Source organism: Cnephaeus nilssonii (assembly GCF_951640355.1).
Source record: "Cnephaeus nilssonii genome assembly, chromosome: 16".
Lineage (NCBI taxonomy): Eukaryota > Metazoa > Chordata > Mammalia > Chiroptera > Vespertilionidae > Cnephaeus > Cnephaeus nilssonii.
This window is the reverse complement of record NC_137087.1, coordinates 53,341,121-53,364,640: the sequence shown is the minus strand read 5'-3', so window position 1 is coordinate 53,364,640 and position 23,520 is coordinate 53,341,121. Positions and strand designations below refer to the sequence as shown.

Below are 23,520 nucleotides of genomic sequence, written 5' to 3'. Positions count from 1 at the left end.
ACGTCGCGATGGAGAGCAGCTGATGACCTCAGCAAGCACAAGGAAAGAGGAGCAGAGAATGGAGCACAACAAACCAAAGAACATTTGTTATGTGCAAGAGACAGATGGTGACAGGGATATTTTATTATAAAATACTTCAAACATACATAAAAGCCCCAAAAGTAATAAAGCTCATGTATCCACCAACTAGACTTATCCAGTATTAATAGGGAGCCATATTTTCTTCTGGACCTTTATGTAATAGAAAGTTATATGTACAGTAGGAAGCCCCCATGTATCCCTTCCTGATATTTCTGTGAATTTGGTACAGATCTTCTATGCCAGGCTTAGATATTTGGAAGGAAGAACTTGGGAAAATAAAACTACTCTACCTAATAGAAGAGCAGTAAGCAAACAAAAGTGGAGGCATCAAAGGTCATTATAGAAAACGTCAAAGAGAAAAGGTTCCGATAAACAAACACACAAGATGCTGTCCTTTCTCTCCTAGTCTAGCCTTCACTGTTTCCTCTCTCATAAGTGTTTATTTCCAACAGACTGTTTCTGAAAGAGAAAAATCAACTATCATTATGCCGTATATAAAAACTTGGTCACCGTGGTTCTTAATTTCTATCTTAAGTATAAGCAAAACAAATATTCACTTTTAACTGAAATTATATATTAAATCAGAACTTCCAGTTTAAAAAATTAACCAGTACCATAACAGTGTAATGTGTTAATTATAGCTGTTTGTACTCCCCCTTCACAAACATAAAATACAGCTGTTTACACTCTCCTTCAACTATAAAAATATTTTATATTAACTTGTATGCTGAAGTACGTATTTATCACTTTTGAGCAAAAGGTTAGTTTTATGTTCTCAGCACCACATCACTTCTACAATTACTAACAAATTAAAACAAATTTCTCCAGAGATGATGAAACAAAATTAAAACACATTATCTCTAGGAGCAGTGGTCAGCAAACTGCGGCTCGCGAGCCACATGCGGCTCTTTGGCCCCTTGAGTGTGGCTTTTCCACAAAATACCACGGCCTGGGTGAGTCTATTTTGAAGAAGTGGCGTTAGAAGAAGTTTAAGTTTAAAAAATTTGGCTCTCAAACGAAATTTCAATCATACTGTTGATATTTGGCTCTGTTGACTAATGAGTTTGCCGACCACTGTCTAGGAGGAATGACTTAAAGTACTAAATATTCAACTACATTTTCACAGGAAATATACTTAAGTAACCATGTATGTAATTTTTTCTAATAATATAACCGTAGTTTCATGCACTTCAGATTGATGGAACCTAAAAAGATATTGTAGCACAGCAGACAGGTAGGAAGCAGGGGGCAGTAGAGAGAAGTCAGCTTTGAGTCAGAAGACCTACTTTCCAGGCTGTGTGATTTTGGGCAACCATTTAATCTCTCTGAGCCTCAGCCTCCTCACCTATAAAATGGGGTCGTACTTTCTTTTCAAGGGTGCTGTGAAGATGAACTATGGGATTAGATGTAAAAGTCCCTTTTAAATAAAGCACCGCCCAAATATTTGGTATGACAGTGTATTCAAATGTAGATAGAATGTGCATTTATTCCCACAGTAGAAGAAAAGTCAATTCAACTACTGTGCTTTAAATCAAGTGGGTTTTTCTTAAAGTAATGTCTTCAATCTATTCAGAAACAACAGAAAATACAGGTTTCATCTGAAGTTGTGTGTGTAAGCACTCTCCGCAATCTTTAGAAAAAAGCCTATTACACAAGTGAAAACTAACAGAGCATGCAAGTTCATCAACTTGACTGGCACTAGCACTAAATTCCAGACGTTCATGTCTTTGCATGTCCCTTAATCTATGAAATTAAAAGTATCATTAATGATTTTAAACCCAACAAAAAAAAGTCAGTATTACAATTCAATACATGAAAAAGCACTGAAAGTTGTCATTGCAATTGTAAGTCAGCATTTGTTAAAAACAAACCAAAACTTGTAAAGGAAATAAATCATGAGAATCAAAACTGTTGATCTTGCACTAATGACATTTACCCTAGAACTTGGCTATACTTTCTTAGAAACAGAAACAAAACAACAGTACGGAGAACGTTTGAGCCCAGCGGTTACCTACTTGAGGACTGTCACGCCCACAGAGACCCACAAAGACTAAGCTGTTTGCAAAAGGTCTCATATAAACTACACTTCACCCAACAAGAGTGCACACATTAAAATAGTCAAAGATCCTTTGCTTTTGGCTGGAATTATATCTCTTTGAATTAAGTGATAAGGACAACTTCCAACTGGCTGTTTACTGATCACAAATAATTTCTGAGGACTATTTTAGAACAAAGGATCCCAGATAGTAACAGGGGATAACAGCAGGGGAACTATCCTTTAAAACTCACCAATTTTGTCTTTTAACCACTAGAATCGCCACAGCCAAAAGAAAAGAGTATGTTTTGTTTTGAAATGCAATATACCATCAGTGCAGCCCATTTTCCATTCTTGAACCCTTGGGACCTCCTCACAAAAAGTGCTAAACATCCCGGCCGGTGTAGCTCAGTGGTTGAGCATCGACCTAGGAACCAAGAAGTCACCGGTTTGATTCCTGGTCAAAATATATGCCTGGGTAAGGGCTCAATCCCCTGTGGGGAATGTACAGGAGGCAGCAGATCAATGATATTTCTCTCTCATCAATGTTTGCATCTCTCTATCCCTCTCCCTTTTTCTATCTCTAAAAATCAGTAAAAACTTAAAAAAAAAAGGCTAAACACTGTTATAGCAATGCACACAAGTGAGAGCTGATCTCACATCTAGACACAAAGCATTTCGGGCTATGCTTTACATCACAGCAATTATTACAAGTCCCTCCACATATCAACATGAGCACTCCCAAAAATCAAACAACAGTAGGAAAGTTTGCTGCAACCTGAACACATACCCCTGGGCTCAGTTCCACTGGCAGTGTCAAAGGAAGATTACCCAATAAAACTTAGGAAAACAGCCAAAACATTACAACCTGGCCTCGGATCATTAGCTCACAAAATAAAGTCCAGCCTCGCAGAGAGCTTTCACTCCAGCAGCTCTGCCCTGAGAACAGGACTGCAGGTGTCCGACTGCTGGTTACAGAGGTGGCAAAAACAGCAAATTTTACTTACTTAACTTCTTAACAACTTTTTCATTTCAATAAATTTATTTTGATTGGTTGGATTGTTTAAGAGGAAGAGAAGAATCTGTTCATGTTTTTCAACCTATGGGTGAAAAAAACAGTAGTGTTTAATTTCTCAAAATGTTAAAAGGGTAATTTCACTTAAAGAAAACTTTACCCACTTGTTTCTGTAATTCTGAGCAGCAGCAATTCATCCTGTTCATCTTTTCTAAAAGCAAATGCAGAAAGTCATTAGGTCACATACATGCAATATAAATAACAAAAATCCTCAAGTCTGAACATATGCAGATCTGCCCCTCCCCAGCCATGGGTTCCAACCACAGAAGACTTGATCAATTAACTTTTTTTTTTTAATAAATATATTTTATTGATTTTTTACAGAGAGGAAGAGAGAGGGATAGAGAGTTAGAAACATCGATGAGAGAGAAACATCGATCAGCTGCCTCTTGCACACCCCCTACTGGGGATGTGCCCGCAACCAAGGTACATGCCCTTGACCGGAATCGAACCTGGGACCCTTGAGTCCGCAGGCCGACGCTCTATCCACTGAGCCAAACCGGTTTCGGCTGATCAATTAACTTTTAAAAATATATATATTTCTTTATTGATTTCAGAGAGGAAGGAAGAGGTAGAGAGAGAAACATCAATGATGAGAGAGAATCATTGATCGGCTGTCTCCCGCATGCCCCCTGACTGGGGATCGAGCCCGAAACCCGGGCATGTGCCCTTGGTCAGAATCAAACCTGGGACCCTTCAGTCCGCAGGTCGATGCTCTATCCAATGAGCCAAACTGGCTAGGGCTTATCAATTAATTTTTTGTTTGGGCTTCCATGCTATCTCAATTGTGTCCAGGGACTTTACCAAATTAATGCCCACGTCTCCAAGGTTTTAGGTCTTCTGCCTCTCATGTATGGGATATCTCTTTTTGGCTGAGGGCAGGCCTGCCAAATCATCATCTTATGAAATATCGTAAGATCCAATCTAAAAAACGTGGGTGTTTTTCACTTTCACAAGGATCAAAAATAAATTGGAAGTAACTTTGAATGCCCCCTCCCAGTATTGCAGCCCTTAGGCACAAGATGACCAATAGGGTTTTATTTATTTTTAAAAAATAAATATATATTTTAATACACACAGAGGGGTGTGTTTTTGTTGTTGTTGTTGTTGTTTTGTGATTAAACATTGTTTTGCATTGTTTTGACATTTCTAACGTTCTTGGCATCAATTCCATGCTGCTGAGCCTGATCTAAGGACAGTCTGGACTGGGCGGTCTGCTTCCATCCAGGGGGGTCCTCGAGGTGGCGTCACGACCTGGAGCCCTACCACTAGGCTCACAGAGGAGGAGGGGAATGTGGCCACGGGGAGTACGGAAAGATGAGTTCAACTAAATTGATAGCGATTCTTAATTACACTTACATTTGTTATTACACTTGGAAAAAATACCTTTATTTAGAGCATTTTGCTGTTTAGATGTGATGTTTCTTGCCAGACCATACATCACCAGCTTATCAGTTAGACTGACAGCACCGTTCTCAGAGCTTTTCTCAACCGACACGGTATGAACATTCTTAGTGATTCCTTTGACAGACAGCGTTACATTCTGATTCAACATGAAGTTTTTTAGTAGCTCTATTACTAGTTGAGAACAGCTTCCATTCAATTCCATTAGTCCTGGAAAAGAAATTACGTATTAAGAGTTAATCTTCAAGTCCCTTTAAAAAGGTAGTATTTAGATAAATTATCTAAGGATAATAAGAAAAAGGCTCACTGATTTTAGCTAGGTTTATGTATGCTTTGATGTACTACTGCTATTTGCTGCATTAAAAAATAAAACTTAAGTACTCATTGATCCCTGTTGTGTGTCAAGCAGTAATCTAGGTCTGGAGGGCCCAAACCGGCAAATGGTTGCCTCTGAGGATATATATTAATGTGGGAGAAGAAAACAGGAATAGTTTCCCAACTCTCTGAGTCAAAACCAAAGCAGACTCTGAGGCAATCAGTGTGTTCTTATCTGCGGGGACCTCCAGGTAAAGAAATCGGGAGTAAGTAAAAATCTACTGTAACACTTCAGCACACTTTATACGCAGTCCAAGAGAAGAGCTGAAAATATGCAGATAATACTATGGGTAGTGTCATCTGAATGTCTCTAAAGACAGAGCGGTGACACAACAGGAAGACCTTCAACAAGAGCGGTCAGGCGACCCCCAATCATCCTGGCCCTGCGACTTCCTAGTTTTGCAACCTGGGGCAAAACCACCTCTGAACCTGGACACTATGAAGCCATCTGTAAAACAAAGATGGACCAACTCAATATAGTTTTTGTGAGAATGAAAGAAAGAATAAAAGATAGATTTCTTTGTAAACTCTGCTTGATATTTAGAAATCTTGGCAGTTACTTGAAATACCCATTTGATTCAGACTTACTAGTAGAGCTATAGAACTAATAGGAAAAAAGCAACAACCCAGAGACACCCAAATTGGAAAGTGACTTGTCTACCTTCGAACGAACATTTAATAATTTGGAAAGGAAGTTCCAGGTGGCTGGCAGAGATTGGCAGCACTCTGCAAAGAGGCAGAGTTTCCACGTTTCCATAGTCCGCATAGATCACTTTTACCTCGGCCTCCGACGCCCCCAGAACAATAGCGCGGTACCAGAGATCATCACCTGAAAACATAATGGAATTTTTCAAACATGAGAGATAACCGAAAATTCATCTTACATGTACCTTTTATCAGCTTCTGGAGGAAGGAATATACCCAAATATTAGAGTAAATCAAAAGTAAGAGATTCCAAAAACAAGGGATCCCGATGACCGAGGGGGAGATCTAGCCAACAAGGTGGGGTGGGGGAGAAGTCCAAGAAACCAAGGTGGGTGGTGTTGAAACAACTCCCAGCATGATGGTGAAGGGAAAATTCCAGGATAATGGCTCAGGTCTGGAGGGAAAGCCGTCTAGAAAGGAGTAGTTCAGAAGGTTAAAGACGCCTCGAATACAATAAAAGTTGATAAAAGTACATTAAGTGTTCACTGAATTTACACTAATGCGGAGAACTGGAGGTAATTAGTGAAAATATACAGAACACTAGTAACAACAAAAAACACTACAAAATAGAAATCTGATTATAGTACACCACATGGCTAGCCATGAATAGTGTTTATACAACACTACTAGAGTAATAAAGAATACTTAACCTAGCCCTAACAGGTTTGGCTCAGTGGATAGAGCGTCAGCCTGTGGACTCAAGGGTTCCAGGTTCGATTCTGGTCAAGGGCATGTACCTTGGTTGTGGGCACATCCCCATTAGGGGGTGTGCAGGAGGCAGCTGATCAATGTTTCTCACTCTATCCCTCTCCTTTCCTCTCTGTAAAAAATCAATAAAATATATTTAAAAAACAAAAAGAATACTTAACCTAACCAAAAATTATCACTTACAGTTTCTCAAACCTAATTCATTCCAGAAGGCTATTCGAGAAGCTATTTGTTGGAAAACCAAATCATTTTTCCCCCAGTAGAAATAATGTAAATTGAATTAATCTATTCCAGACCCCCAAATGATTCCCTGTTTTAACTTTTCTGATATACAATACATGTCTAATGTACTGTTTAATTGATAAACACCTATTGATCCACCATATAGAGTATTATTATCTAGAGCTGGTTATCTAGAAGTACTGACAGATATACCCTTGCCTAAGTATAACTGTGGTTATGGAACAGAAAAGCTGAACAACCCCAATATTTGAACTGAACCCATGACCTTTTCTTTAATTTCTCTATCAAGCCAAATTTAATGTGCATCTTAAATAACAAGATCCATATCATCTCATGTGAAAGAGAACAGAAAAGTACTGTCTCTAGAAGAATCTTACTTGTGTATTGGGCGCAGCACGCATCTCCAGCTCTTGGTCTATAGGATGATCGCCTCGTCTGAGCATTGCAATATACTAACAATTCAGTTGTCAATATATACAGTTTTTCCTGATCTTCTAAAATACATAAAAAAATATTTTGTGAAAAAATTTTCAATACTATTATTATAGTATGCAAAACAATGTTAAATCTAATCACAAAAAAACCCTCTGTGTGTATTAAAATATACATTTATTTTTAAAAAATAAATAAAACCCTATTGGTCATCTTGTGCCGAAGGGATGCAATTCTGGGAGGGGGCAAGAAGGAAGCCTGTGGAGACTAATGTCTTGCTTGGGGTTGCTATACTAGGGTGTTTACACTTATGAAAAATTATTCAGCTGTATTTTTACAATTGTTTGGTGTGCTATGCAGTGAGTGTGTTATACAGGCATACCTGGTTCTATAGTGCTTCAGATATTGTGTTTCTTACAAACTGAAGGTAAGACCCTCCACCAGCAAAAAGCTTACAACTTGTTAAAGACTCAGATGACAGCATTTTTTTTTAGCAATAAAGTATTTTTCAATTAAGATCTATACATTATCTTTTTAGAAATAAAGCTACTGAATACTTAATAGACTACAGTATAGTATAAACAATATTTTTATGTGCATTGGGAAGCAAAATTCATGCGACTTGCTTTAGGGCTCTATTCGCTTTATTGCAGTGGTCTGGAGTTGAACTGCATTATCTCTGAGGTATGCCTCCAGTTAATAAAAGAAATACTTCCAATTTGTCATACTACTAATATATGTTATCAGGATTGAATAATCTTAAACCCTTGCTTTCTACTCTACAGATTAAAGATAATTATTTGTAATATTAGAGATAAATTTAAGTAGTAATTGGTATCACAATTCTAGGTCTGACAATTTGAAACAAAGGTTTATTTTCTTCAGCCTTTAAATACCTGCAAACTATTTTGAATAGCCACCACCCAACTTGCACTAACTCACCTTCTACACTACAAGGATACATCAAACAACACTGATAAGAAGCCTTAATTGTAAACTTCCATGAAACAAAAAAGGAAAATTAAAAATACTTATACGCTACTCTTCTTCACAATTAGGTCCAGTTTAAACCGTTCTCTAAGTTTCTAAAGATATAGTAACACTATGATTACAGACAGAATACAAAGTACTCTTTGAATATAAAAACATTTTGTTTCAAATTCTTAAATGGCCCTGGCAGGTGTGGTTCATTGGTTAGAATGTCAGCCTGCTGACCAAAGGGTCACGGGTTTGATTACCTGGGCTGCAGGTTTAATCCTGGGCCCCAGTTGGGGCACAAGCAGGAGGCAACCAATGGATTGTCTCTCTCATATCCATGTTTCTGTTTCTCTCTCTTCCTTCCTCTCTCTCTCTCTACCTTCCTCTCTCCCTCTCTTCCCCCCCTCCCCCCCGCCAGCCCCACCTCCCCACCTCTCCCTCTCTTCCACTCTAAAACAATCAATGGAAAAAATATCCTCGGGTGAGGAGTAAAAAAAAATTCTCTTAGATGGCTGTTGAACATTAACTTGGTAGACACAATGCATTTAAACAAGAAGTTATACAGTAATCAAGACATTGTTTTGTTATAAAAAACTGTAGATTATCAAGACTAGGTTGAACAGGTGCTGAATGCAGGGCATTCTATTTATGTTCACACTTGTGTTTTTATTCGTAAATCTGCCTGAAGTGCTAATAAGATCAATTCTTCCTTAAAACCTTGAGTGAGACAAAATCGTTACCCTCCTCCTTCTCCCCATTTCCTAATGAGTTCAGATAAGCACTTTCATGTTACAGTTAAAAAGGTTAGCATAAATAGGTCTCAAATTTTAATTTCTTACCTGGCACGTCATTTGGCAGAGCATAAAATAAGTTTGGGTTTATGATTTCTAATATGCTGGCTTGTACAGTTTTATCAACTGGCAATTCTATTGTCCTCCACTGCTGAGCTAAAGAGACAGCTGAAAACATAACAAACAGGTCTCCATGAAACAGGTCCAATTCAGTATTCTTTCCCAGTAATGTCTTTATTCACTCAGTTTTTTTCATCAACATTCCCAAATTCCCAAAATAAATAACTGTATTTTCACAAAACAATCTATTCAATTTGAGGGATTTTGTGGGTGTTACAAAAAAAAAAAAAATCCAATCTGTAATGAGAACCCTTGAACCACTGCACTCCTATAGTATTTTGTTTCTGTAATATATTTCCACTTCTGTAGTATATTTAGTATAATTCTTAAAATGTCTTCAAACATTAAGGGATACACAACTGTATGATGCAAGTTTACCTAATAAGTAACTACATTAAAAGCATATTTCTACAGGAAAATTGTATCCTTCAGAATAGAAAAATTTTCATAGCCTATGAAAACAAAGGATAACACAAATTTAAATAACAAATAAATGGCTTAAAAATGTTACCTTGATGCCCTGGGGTTTCAATCTGAAGATCATGTTTATTGACAGGTCTGTTCGTTGCACAGTCTTTTTGTGGTGAACTGGCTTTTACAACCAGATGTTCCTCAATGAGAATATCACTAATTATTCTGGGATAACAAGTGGAGAGATCGGTGAGCTCAAGTCCCACTCCATTTTCAGAGATTTCAACCACTCGGGCTTGTAGTTTTATCCCTGCAACGCACATCTGAAATTTTGCTATGGCTTCCTTAGTCCAGTGTTTGTTTCTAGGCTGTATATCTGGCAAATACATACAGAACAGCATTAAAAAGAATTCTGTGCCCACGCTGTATTTTTTTCTTTATTGATTAAGGTATTACATATGTGTCCTTATCCCCCATTGCTCCCCTACCCCCCCAACTCATGCCCTCACCCCCCTGGTGTCTTTGTCCATTGGTTAGGCTTACTAGTATATGCCACGCTGTATTTTTGCTTCAGGTCAGCAATGTTGAATATCTTTTTCCAATACTCAATTCTGTATCTACACACCCTACACAGCCTGTATGTCTGATTTACCAATAATGCATTTGCAAATTTACCGCTCAGGATCTTTCCTTACTTTCCTACTAATGTGTCTATACCTGGCATTTCCCAATAGGCAAAAATAGAATTATTATTTATTAACTTTAAAAAAATTTTTTTTTATTGATTTCAGAGAGGAAGGAAGAGGGAGAGAGAGCTAGAAACATCCATGATTGATCGGCTGCCTCTGGCACACCCCACACTGGGGATCAAGCCCACAACCCAGGCATATGCCCTTGACCAGAATTGAACCTGGGACCCTTCAGTCCTCAGGCCGACGCTCTATCCACTGAGCCAAACCAGCTAGGGCTATTATTTCTTTTAGAAGCCATTTTTATGTTCTGTTACAAACAATGATGAGTGACCAATTATACTGGTAAAAAAAATATGTCAACCACATAATTCACCTTTGTGAACAGTTTTCCAATAATTTCAAAATGTCATTTTAAACTACTTAGCAAAAAATTCTTTTTCTTAGCTAATTTTGGCTTATACCCTATTCTTAACAGTGACTCTCAAAACTTCCGTGTGCATCTGGATAACCCAGAGGGCTTCTTAAGACAGATTTAGGGACCCCACCCAAGAGTTTCCAATTTAGTTGCAGGTCTTGAGTGGGGAATGAGAATCTGCATTTTTAAGTTCTCATGTTGCTGCATCTGGTTCGGGGGCCACATATTAAGAAACACTAACATAAAATGTGGTAATTAAAAATAATAACCTGAAACATACTTAGTGTAAATTAAGTAGAAAGAAAACAGGTAAGCAAAAGAACAAATGAAAAGCATCTATGCTTCCAGACAGACCACTGTTAGCATTTTGGTATCCAACCTTCCACAGTTTTAAGGGAAATACACACATGAACATATATACTCATATTTATTTTTAAATAAATATTTATAACAATAATAACTATTATGGGTATAACAGGGCCCAGGCACTGTGAAGTGCTTTTCATACTTTTACTAGTGGCCTGGTGTATGAAATCCATGCACATTAAAAGATAATTAACTAGAGGAAATATTTTAATATTGCTATTTGCCCTTTCTCTATAATAGAAGTGTCAGAGGTGAGAGAAAATTAGTAAAATGTATATGAAAATCTCCCTCCTGTGAGTCTGGGGCACACTGTGGGACCCAGAGTCAAGGCCCCACCCACCCGCCCCACCCCCGTCAAGTCCCGCGGGGGGGGGGGGGGTAGGGGGTGGGGGGGGTGAAGGCACAGCCTCAGGTCCCCAGGCCTGGTGCTGGGCTGGGGGTGCAGCCTCAGGTACCCCGTCAAGCCCTGCTAAGACTGGGGGAGGGGTGCAGCCTCAGGTCCCCTGGCCCCAGCTCGAGGGCGGGAGGACCATTTGCATATTAGCTCTTTATTATATAGAATCTCTTTGAGGAAGGTACTGTTTCTCTGCAGGGGAGGAAATGAGAGCACAGAGTTTAAACAGTTGGGTTGAGGTCTCATGACTGGGAGGGAGTAGAGCTGGTCCCAGAGTCCTCTTAGTTACAATGCTATGCTGCATCTCCTTATAACTGCTTTCTTCACTTAAATCATGAACAATTCTTATATCAATGACACACATTTAACCTCCTTTTAATGACTATGTAATAACAAACAGTAAAATAGGACCTTCTGAGTGCGAGACCCTGTTCTGAACATTCCTTTAATCCTCACAACAACCCCATGAATCAGACACTACCATTACCCATTGTATGGAGCATCATTTAACCCATCTTCTCTTATTATTTAGGTTGATTTGCTTTTATTAACAGCAGTAGAATGGGTTTCCTTGTAGGTGAACTTTGTAAAATTCCAGGATTAGTTCTTTGGGATAAATTATTGGAAGCAAAATACGTTCATGAGAAGCTATCCATTTTCCCCCCCATCACAGTACAGAAAAGCAGCTGCTTCCCTACTCTGACATCGATAGGCAGTCTGGCCAGTATCTTTAAAAATACATTTTGAAATTTTATATTATAAAGATCTTCTAACTTACACAAAATATTAAAATTATAGATATTAATACTTAGATGTTTATGCACTCTAAGTATTAGGAGACAGTAAATTTCTTATTCTACATCATACCTACTAACCAACACTGTATCCCTTGAAATGGAAGCGTTAAAAATTCAGAGGGGATCATTTGGAGTTCATCTGCAGTAACTTCTTCAATGTTTCCATAATCCACAAAATGTACTTTAATGTTTCCATTTGGTACAATTTCCTTGACTAAAGCACGATACCAACGGCCATCACCTAGGTTTAACACAAAGTTTATAATATGGAAGTTGTATCTTGAAAAAGACATCATTTGTCTAGCAGCTAATAAACCTGCTCTCTTCCACAGATGATGCCTTTAGCTTTCATTCACAAATCCCTACAAGAATACTCAAAATCAATTTTTAGAATACCTCCAAAATTTTTACAGCACCACACTTTTCCATCTGATATAAAGATTTCATTCATCACCTATCCTTAAATTATCAGAATGTAAAGGTAAATGTAAGCATGTCTGTCAATCTGGAAGACTTAAAATACTCTCACTACTACTGACAGATTATTTTAATTGTTATTGGTAAAGCAATATAAAAAGTAAATAGAAAAAGTCTTGCAATGAAATTAAGATATCTCATTAAATTTATCTTCAAAATAAATAAGCACAGGGTGACCAGAAAATACAATAAATCTACAGTGGACAGGTTTTCCATTATCTAATTTATTTTAGTATTATCAGAAATTTTGGAAAGAAAAGCATTTAACTAAGTTTAAGTATGAAAGTATCATTTGGAAGTTCCTGGTCAAAGAGAGAAGAAAAAACATCTTAACCTTTTGCACTCGGATGTCGAGTATGACTCGACACGGTTAGCATTAGAATAAAGGAATCGAGAAAAAAGCAAGTGAGTGCAAAGGGTTAAGCATTCACTTAATGTCAAGTGTGAAAAATATTTGCTTAAACATCAGAAAGAAAATAGACATTAAAAATAAGGGTTGATGAAACCCATATAGTTTTATTAAGCAATGTCACCCCAATACATTCAATAAAAATTTAAATTTTTTAAAAAAGGGATTGAATGTCAAGAAACAAAAGGTTCTGGTAAAGTCAAGATTGCACCAACTGCAACTTACCTGAAAAAAAAGCACAACAAGGTTGCCCTATTTCTGCCTTAAAGTCATTAGACAACTTCTGCTGGCAAAGTTCTGCTAGTGATTTGTTCAAATCATTGAGTTTCTTTAAAGCTGAAAATACAATACACATGCAGCATTTAACACTTTTTTAAAATGCAGAATATAGATTTTTCTTTAAAGCTAAAAAATGTTTTAATCATACAATCTCAGGTATATCCCCAAACAACTATTAAGTACACCAAATGCTTTTCCCTTTTCATTAAAAACTGGGCAAATTTGCCTATCAATGATTCTCTCTCATCATTGATGTTTCTATCTCTCTCCCTCTCTCTTCCTCTCTGAAATCAATAAAAAATATATATATATGTTAAAAAATAAATAAATAACAACTGGGCAAATTTTAAGTCATTATTTAGTTAATCTTCCCAGTAAACCCTCTGCCAACGATTTACTGAACACAGTGACAAGACTAGGGCATTGTCATCAGTATACAGCAGCAAGATGTTCACTACAAAGGAAGCTCAGCGAGGGGTGCTCAGGAACTCTCTGTACCATCTTTGCAGCTTTTCTGTAAATCTCAATTGTTCCACAATAGAAAGTGTATTAGAAAAAGAAGAGAGAAAACACTATGTGAACTGATATCTAAGATAGAATGAGAGAAGAAAGCAAACTGCAAAAATAATATACAGACAGTACTTTATCATTTATGCCTACATAAAAGTAATATGTACACTTATATAAGCAAATGTATAGAGTATGTACTTCTGAAAAGGTATTTAGAAAATTGAGCCCTAGCCAGTTTGGCTCAGTAGATAGGGTGTTGGCCTCCGGACCAAAGGGTCCCGGGTTTGATTCCGGTCAAAGGCAGGCACCTCCTGGCCCAGGAGCTCGTGCAGGAGGCAACCAATAGGTAGGTGTGCTTCTCTCACATCAATGTTTCTCTCAGTCTTTCCTTCTCTCTCCACTCTCCCTAAAAATCAATGGAAAAATATCCTCGGGCCCGGATTAACAACAACAAAAAATTCAGAAGAGGAAATAGAAAACTTACTTTCCACTAGATATTTTTAAAAAATGATTTTAGAGAGAGAAAGGGAGAGAGGGAGGGAGAGAGAAAAACACTGATTTTGTTGTTCCACTTATTTATGCATTCATTGGTTCAATGCTCTAACCAACTGAGCTACCTGGCCAGGGCTCCACTAAATACTCTTGTAACTTTTGACAACTGCTGAACTAGAACACTTAAATTGACAACTGTCATGTTCACTTTCAGCCTTCATTGACCCAAGCTAAAAATATACATACCCTTTAAGACATCGTCACCAACCGGTGGTCCATGGACCACCGGTGGTCCGTGAGGTCCGAAAGGTTGGCGACTGCTGCTTTCAGATATACACTGAGTGGCTAGATTATTATGATCTCTGAACGCATAATAATCTGGCCACTCAGTATGTGTATGTGTGTGTGTGTGTGTGTGTGTGTGTGTATACATATATATATATGTTAGAGGCCCGGTGCATGAATTCGTGCATGGGTAGGGTCCAGCCAGCCTGGCCAGGAGTAGGGACATGGGTGGCTGGCCAGCCTGCCTGTTGATTGAACTCCTGGTCGAGAGGACAATTTGCATATTAGCCTTTTATTATATAGGATATACACTGAGTGGCCAGATTATTATGCGTTTAGAGATCATAATAATCTGGCCACTCAGTGTAGCTAGTAAGTTCATTCCTAGGAATATAATCAATGGAAACACATGCACATGTGCACTAAATTTGAGAATATTCATATCAACATTATTTATAGCTCAAAACTAGAAACAGCCCAACACCCAACAGTAGAAATAATAAACTGCAGTATATTCATACAGCAGAACACTATGCAGCAACAAAAAAACAAGCCACAGTTACATGTAAAAATGATGGCCAGTTTTAAAAAACAATGTAGCCGAAACCGGTTTGGCTCAGTGGATAGAGCGTCGGCCTGCGGACTCAAGGGTCCCAGGTTCGATTCCGGTCAAGGGCATATACCTTGGTTGCGGGCACATCCCCGGTGGGGGGTGTGCAAGAGGCAGCTGGTCGATGTTTCTCTCTCATCGATGTTTCTAACTCTCTATCCCTCTCTCTTCCTCTCTGTAAAAAATCAATAAAATATATTTAAAAAAAAAACAAAACAATGTAAAGAAAACCAGCACTAAAGAGTGCATATTGTATCATTCCATTTATATGAAGTTCAAAGCCAGAAAAAAACCAACCTATGCTAGTAGAAGGCAGGCTAGTATTTACTGCTGAAAGAGAGAAGGGATAGTGATAGGAAGACATGAAGGAAACTTCTGGGTCACTGGCAATACTTTATTACTTGGCCTAGATGTTGATTATACAAGTGTTTTGACTTTGTGGTAATTTATGTCACACTCTTATTTGTGCACTTATATATATATATATTGTTTTTCAATGAAACCAACAATTAAATTTAAATTTCAAAACTGAATCTAGGAGACATTTTGTGAAATCTAAACTGGTTTAAATATAAGGAGAGATGTTGGAAATAGAAACAAGGGCTTAAACTGGAAAAAAAAGGCAACAACTAAGTTTAACCACATCTTTCTTGGAGGTACAAATGCCCACTTGGCCCTTCTTGGAAAGAGTATTTTTATCACTCAGTAAACTCATCTTGAGTTATAATCTACACCAATGTATCTGTGAAAAAATATAAATGAGTCAACTTACCATCCTCTTTAAGCATGTGACAATAAAATTCTCCAGGACTATGTATCAAACAGACCACAACATCTACTGTTTGGTCAACAGTAAGGGCAACCCATGTCCATGCCAATGGATTTAGTTTTGCTTCTACACCCAAAGGAGCTGTGAAAATAAATTAACATTTTGTAAAACCAAATGGTCTGAGAAATCTACTTTGGAAGAACTGAATTTTCAATGATTCTCTTAGTGAATTCATAGGAAAGTTGAGTATTACAACCAACCATTACTACCCTCAGTACATTTCACATTTCAAATTCATTCATATTTCTGACTGAATTCAGTGGCCAGTGACTCATAAAACTTTCAACAAATATTCAGTTCCCAAACAACTCTTACATGTATTTAAACCAATGCTTGATTTAAAAAGATAACAAGTACTCAACATAATTCTTTAATATTTTACTGTATTGATTTTAGAGAGAAAGGAAGAGGGATAGAGATAGAAACATCGATGAGAAACAACAATTGGCTGCCTCCCTGCACAACCCCTACTGGGGATCGAGCCTACAACCCAGGTATGTGCCCTGACCAGGAATCAAACTGGTGACGTCTTAGTTCATGGTTACACGCTCTACCACTGATCCACACCGGCCGGGTAACATAATTCTTTTTGAACATATGAAAACCTACATATTCACAAAACCTTCTGAACTCCAGCCTGAACATTGTCTGATTGACATTTTACTTACCACTGGATTCTTTCATGTCACTGAGCTTCTCTTTCACTATCCCCTTTTCCCGGACAGTAAAGCCTGCATCTGTGAGAACTTCAGTAACACTGATATGAGGTGTCATGGATTTATCTATAAGCTCCACCACGGAACTGTTCTCCAACTTGTCCACCACTTTCACCGTGATCATTGTGTTCTGTACAGTTTTTTTCATTAGACATATAGCTTCTGGAGTCCAAATTCCTAATGATGGCTTTACTCCTAACAAAGAATTTTTTTAAAGGATGTTAAAATATTTCTTACAGCAAGCACTTAGAAATTCAGCTTCAAATTTCCACAAAGGTAAACTTAAGTAATCGGTGACAAACACTGGAACCAAAAAGTTCCATCTAAGCAGAAAGATTCTCTATACATGAAAATGAAGGCAAAATTACAAAGAAAAAGCCTGTAAAAACCTTCTACAGTTCTATGTAAAAAAAACAAAACAAAAACCCACATAATTCCACTGATATGAAATGTCCAGAAAAGCAAATCTGTAAAGACAGAAAGCAGATTCCTGGTTGCCTGGGGAGCAAGGATTAACTATACAGTAGGTCCTCGGGTTACATCAGAGATCCGTTCCTAGGGCACCACGTAACGCGATTTTCGCCGTAAGTCGGAATCCACCCACATAAGCACCTACATCACTCACATGGAGCACATACACAGCAGTAATGAAGTGAAACAGTAAAAAAATTTAAAAGGAAGACAACAATTCCTGACCTTTACTTGTGGTAAATAAATAATAAAAAACATAAAGCACATATGTACATATGTCGAAATGACAGAACTTTTTTTTTTTTATAAATAAATGGGAGATGGCGACATAACCACGAAACAACGTATGTCTAGTCTGACGTAACCCGAGGACTATCTGTAAACAGGCACAAGAGATCTCATCTGGGTGATGGAAATGTTTTGAAGCAGGGTTACAGTGACAATTATACAACTTGGTAAATTTACTAAAAATCACTGAGTTGTATACCTAAGACAGTGGATTTTGTGGTATATGTAAATTATGTCTTGATAAGGTTGCTACAAAATCATAAACAAAAGTATAAGCAATCCAGGAAGAAACACTGGTCCCTTACATGATATGAAGCATTTGTGGCAACCCCAACATAATGCTTAGTTCATTTATATATATAAAAGCCTAAGCAACAGAATGACCAGTCAACCGGTTGCTATGACATGCACTGACCACCAGGGGGCAGATGCTCAATGCAGGAGCTGACTCCTGGTGGTCAGTGCGCTCCCACAGCTGACTGACCTGTCCTGGTGGCCCACCAGCCTGGCGTCAGCCACTCCCTCCTCAGTAGTCCTGCAGGTCCAATCTCCAGGGAACAGGCCAGGCACCAATGGACCTGTGCTGCCAGCACGTTCCCGACAGTGCCACCACCGGTGTCCTGGAAGTTGGCCTCGGGCACTGCAGCCACTTCCCCTCCCTAGGTGCTCAGCAAGGAAGAAACTATATAAAAGTGGCCACCATGTGGCTCCTGACAACCAGCGCAAATGTCAGCGGGACGGATCCAGATCCCCGGCCAGCAAGGGCATCCCACCAGCTGCTCGGAGGGCCAATCGTGTCCCAGACCCCCACCTGCACCCCCCTTGGGACAGGCGCCAGACACAGGGCTCACGGCTGGCGAGCATGGCTGCGGCAGCACAAGCCTCTCCCAATGGGGACTGACTAGGCACGACGGGGCTGGGATGTGCAGGAGTGGCAGGCAGGAGCACCAGGCAGCGATGGACTGCCGGTTTGGGCCTAATCCCCGCAGGCCACCCCAAGGGACCCCACCCGTGCACAAATTTGTGCACCGGGCCTCTAATAAAATATAAGAGCCATGTAACATACAAAAAAAAAAATAATGAATTTAGCTCACCAAAATTGGCCACGATGAATTAACACAGAAATACCTATTTGGTGCACCCATATATGAAGGCACTGACTACCTCTGCATATCAGACAGATGGGTACACTAGTTTAACGCCTTCTGGAGAACCACCACAAACAGGAAAAGAAGCATACCCACCAACACCTCTTAAGGACCTGTTAGCAATATACCTACACCTTGCAACCCATCTTAAGTAAATGATCTCGGACAGGTTGTAAAATATAGTTAAGTAGCATTCTTATAATGGGTTACTAGTTAAATTAGGGTACAAACACATGAAGGTGTAAAAGCCAATTGTTGACGTGAAAAGAAGCCCTCTGGGACAGATTACATATATAGCAATTTCTAAGCACATACCTGTAATGTTCTTATTGCTTTTACAAGTGGGTTTCTCTCTACTTCATGTAGTTAATACACTTCTATGATATTAATAATGCAGGCTCCATAAATAGCAAAGAACACTCAATTTCATAACCACAGGTACATTAAGTTTTGTTTTATTACAGATAGTGTTTCCTAAGTGTTCTATTAAGGATTATTTTTCCACTAAGTTATGTCTAAACATGTTCCTTTATCTTATCAGTAGTAAAATAAAGTAGTTCCTTTATCTTATCAATTCTAATACTCCTACTTGAAATTTCAATCTTTAAAAATATGGGGAACATAAAAATTTCATACCTGCCAGCACACACTTTATTGCTTGCATTGGCAATTCCAACAACTTCAGAGTTATGGGGCACAGTCTTTTCAAACTCAGGATTTCAAAGTTTCCGTAATCTACATATCCGACCAGCACAGAGTCTTCAGAGGCATAAGCCAAGACGGAGGCACGGTACCACTGATCATCCTCTGCAAAAAGGAGACTCAGTCTCAAGTGATTTTCCAACATAGATGTAAAGAAAAACTTTTCCTCCCACATTTAGAAATTGTCATTTGTAAATTTTAATATCAAACTTTACTGAACAATGAATGCTTATTCAACATTGCTATCTTTGCTTAACAGAAGCCTTCGACTCCTCAATATCACCTTTTTCCTTACCTTACTAGACTACTCATGCAGTTTGCTGTCATGACTTATGTCCTTCCATGCCTTGTCTCCCCAGCAGACAGTTAGCTCATTAGGACAAAGAACATGTTGGTCATGTGGATCCACAAGGTCTTGACCAATACATGGACCATTGGCTAGGGCATCAAGCAGGGCTAATTTTAGAATACCTGGCAGTATGAGTCAACCAGACTCCACCAACCGAGCATTTTCCTGGAGGCCTACTTGGACTCCCGCTCTGTGAGGTCACTGGCTCTCCCTTCACCCAAGAATAATGAGATGCACTTATCAAAGACCAGACCTGTGTAGCTATGCTACAGGTTGTAAAATATAGTTTGTAAATTTTAATATCAAACTTTACTGAACAATGAATGCTTATTCAACATTGCTATCTTTGCTTAACAGAAGCCTATGACAGCTCTGCACTCCCAGGCCTTCTTGCTTTTCCAAAGAAAACTGGGGAATTCATGACCCTGGGAGGTTCCACATTGGCATTCTGATGTAAACAGAAGGATCTGCACCAGTCTCCCAAAACTGCAGGGCTGATAAAACAATCAAAACCTCCTTTACCCACCCCACCCCCACATTCCCGGCCCTCTTCCTTTACGCACTTTGATTTAGTTTAACTGGACATATTTGGTGTACTTTAAATACTCAAATTTCAAAGAGAGCCATCCAGTGAAAACTGAAGATTCTATCTCACCTGCATTTACTTAACTATAAGTAAAAAATTCAACAACACTCTCTTTCCTTACCCGAGAACTGAGCACAGCAGATGTCACCAATGGTTGGGTAAAAATCCGAGCGTGGAGACACTTGACCACAGTACTCATTAAGGGATGTCTGCAGTTCAGCGAGCTTATCTGTAAATATAAATCACATCTTAAGCAAAATAAATACAACTCTACCCATTATCTTCATTTTTGCCTGCTGAATCTCTTGATGTATGTTATCTTGAGAGCCAAATTGAGAAAGGTGACTTACGTCCACTTTGTAGTTTTTGACAAAAAAAGTCTTCTGGAGTCTGAATGTGGGAAACCACACCACAGAACTCATCACCTACATTCAAAGTTAACACTTTTGGGATTAAGTCTCTTCTGTCTACAACAATTTTGTTTTCAGCTGTCATTTTCCCAACATCTTCAGGCTCACCTGATCAGAAAACAGAAAAGTCTTTTTGGTTTCACTAATCAAAATGTTCAGTTTTTCAGGCCCAATCATGCTTTCCATACCTCTAGACTTTAATACATGCTGTTCACAGACCCACCCCTCAAAGTACTCCCAAACCCCCAGCAGCCCGATAATACCCTGCCAAGTCTGGACCAGGTGCCTCTCCTAGGTGCTCCCTCTGCACCCTGCACTTCCACATTCGCACTGTTGTGTAATCTCCTGTGTCTCTTCTGCACACCTCCACAGTGCCAGAGTAAAGCCGACATTGCTCCGAGGGTCCCTGGTCCTTCCACCTGACACCTCTGCAGCATCTGCTATGACTGATAACTGCCTCCTAGAAACGGTTATCCCCCTGCTGCTCTGGCAACATTTTCCCATGCTCTTCCCACCGTCCCAGCACAGCTTCTCATTTATGTTGTAGGCCCTTCCCTATTTTTCCTCACTCCACACTATCCTAAGACACCACCTTCTGGTTTCAACCATGACTACTATTAGACCAGGAAGTGTTTGGTTTTTCTCCTCTAGATGGCAAAGAACTCCTGAAAGCTTTTTGGCAGAGTTATCACACCAAGATTTGTGTTTTAGGGATATCATACAGGCAGTAGTGTAAGAATACAGACCAGAAACAAAAAGATAAAATTAAAAAGTTTTTGAAATCATCTTGAATGTTAAGAATTCCTGAACTTAAAAAAAAGTGGTAATAGAAAAAGGAAGAAGAAAAACATACAAAGAACACTTAGGAAGAAGAATCAATAAAGACTCGGCAACCAATCAGAGCAAAAGATGGGAGGTGAAGGAGAAGGTCGACTTAAGGATGAGTTAAATTTGTTTATGTGACAAGATGCATCTAATCATGGCACCATTAATCTGGAGATCGCCTCTAGATGAATGAGCAGAGACAGGAAGCATGTCTTCATCTACAGTACGGTCATATACTTCTTACCGACACTTCAGTCAACTACAGACCGCATATATAACAGAGGTCCCAATGTAAGATTACAATAGGAAGTTGAAAAATTCCGATCACCTAGCTATGTTGTAACATAGCGTAATGCATTACTCATGAGTTTATGGTGCTGCTACTGAAAACAAACCTACTGAGTTGCCAGTAGAGCACATATTATTACAGTAGCAGGCTATACCACCTAGGTTTGTATAAGTATACTGTATGATGTTTGCACAATGACCAAATCACCTAATGACACATTTCTCAGAACATATCCCTGTTGTTATGTGGTACATGATTGAATTGGTAAAGAAAAAGTACAGCCAAAACCGGTTTGGCTCAGTGGATAGAGCGTCGGCCTGCGGACTGAAAGGTCTCAGGTTCGATTCCGGTCAAGGGCATGTACCTTGGTTGCGGGCACATCCCCAGTAGGGGTTGTGCAAGAGGCAGCTGATCAATGTTTCTCTATCATCGATGTTTCTAACTCTCTATCCCTCTCTCTTCCTCTCTGTGAAAAATCAATAAAATATATTTTTTAAAAAAAGAAAAAGTACAGTAAGAAGCACAATACAAGAAATACATAAGACTAGGCAATGAGAAAATAAAATGCGCATAGCAAAACTTCTTGTAGACTAGACAAAAACTACACACACGTAAACAAAAAGTAAAAATGTAAAGAGAAACACCATCCTACTAGAACAGAATGTTTTAGCACTATTATTGCTGGAATACCCAAATAAGGAAGAAAAGCAAACTGAACTAAGGAAATGTTAGCTAAAATGCCTCAACCCAAAGTGTTATGATATTTAGTACTTTGTAATCTCTGATAATTATCACATCAAGGATTAATCTGAAAGACAGGGAAGAAAACTAGGCAGGGGACACTGAGATTAGAAATAATGTATCACTAAATAAAAACTATCATCTTTCATGTATAAAATTTATAGAAGGGCTAGCATTTCCATGAACCTGACTCTGTGACATTTGTGCTCTTATGTTTAGTAGAAGTCACTATACTGTTCACTATTAATGTGTATACTCACTTTGAACCGCATTTTGCTTCTTAAAATTTTGTCCCTTAGGTAACAAGCCATATCCCATTTTTACAAGCACATCGTCTAAGAGTTTTCCTAAGTGATTAAGAAAACAGATCTACAGTGAGCTATATACTAAATATTAAGGCAAAGCATAAATAGAAAACAAATGAGTCACAATTACATGATTTAGAGATTATAGCTATTAATAATATACATTGGCATATTCCTTACTAGTTCAGTTCCTTTGTGCAAAGTATGTTTTAGTAATGCTCAGCTTTAAAAATTGAGGCAAAATTCCATTCATCACTTGACAGAAAATTTAATGAAAATTTCACTTCAAAATTCTGATTAACATTTAGTACCACCTTACTGGCATGCTTAGAAAGACCACTTTTTATGGGGGAAAATGAATTCAAGACACAAGACTTCTTCTCAGACACAAAGTATGACTGAAATAAGGCTTAGCCAGCACTTCAAGTTCTCTGAAATAATATCCAAAATCTGAAATCATAATATGAAACATACATACCAATGAAACAAAACATAGACTTTATAGTTAATTTCACAACAGGATTAACTGCATTTTCTACCAAGTCACCGACAGATGCTGAGCCTCTGTAAGTAGAGGCGTAACACCGTGGAAACTGAGAGGCAATTGTAAGCACAGTGCAGGAAGTCACTTTTCAAACAGATAGAAAGCCTGTTCATAAAAGAACAGGATCCCGCCAAAACCGGTTTGGCTCAGTGGATAGAGCGTCGGCCTGCGGACTGAAGGGTCCCAGGTTCGATTCTGGTCGGGGGCATGTACCTTGGTTGCGGGCACATCCC

At 38.7% G+C, this 23,520-nt stretch overlaps 1 protein-coding gene across 8 annotated transcripts in view; it reads right to left on the bottom strand.

The window, feature by feature from the left end:
- Window positions 1-510: 510 nt before the first annotated feature.
- TDRD1 (tudor domain containing 1) overlaps window positions 511-23,520 on the bottom strand; it is a gene marked incomplete at both ends in the record, with an annotated part of 37,289 nt that continues 14,279 nt past the window's right edge. For 2 of the 8 annotated variants that reach the window (XM_079793012.1, XM_079793015.1), the window contains 14 exons: window positions 3,124-3,216; window positions 3,296-3,342; window positions 5,632-5,799; window positions 7,004-7,120; window positions 8,876-8,995; window positions 9,459-9,734; window positions 12,093-12,263; window positions 13,134-13,244; window positions 15,857-15,994; window positions 16,582-16,824; window positions 19,173-19,343; window positions 20,295-20,402; window positions 20,524-20,691; window positions 22,699-22,785. In XM_079793012.1, the coding sequence (XP_079649138.1) occupies window positions 3,124-3,216; window positions 3,296-3,342; window positions 5,632-5,799; window positions 7,004-7,120; window positions 8,876-8,995; window positions 9,459-9,734; window positions 12,093-12,263; window positions 13,134-13,244; window positions 15,857-15,994; window positions 16,582-16,824; window positions 19,173-19,343; window positions 20,295-20,402; window positions 20,524-20,691; window positions 22,699-22,785 (2,018 nt within the window). Of the gene's footprint in view, window positions 541-3,123; window positions 3,217-3,295; window positions 3,343-4,577; window positions 4,806-5,631; window positions 5,800-7,003; window positions 7,121-8,875; window positions 8,996-9,458; window positions 9,735-12,092; window positions 12,264-13,133; window positions 13,245-15,856; window positions 15,995-16,581; window positions 16,825-19,172; window positions 19,344-20,294; window positions 20,403-20,523; window positions 20,692-22,698; window positions 22,786-23,520 lie in introns of those variants that run through there. The other 6 variants (XM_079793010.1, XM_079793008.1, XM_079793009.1 and 3 more) reach the window with 6 other exon arrangements.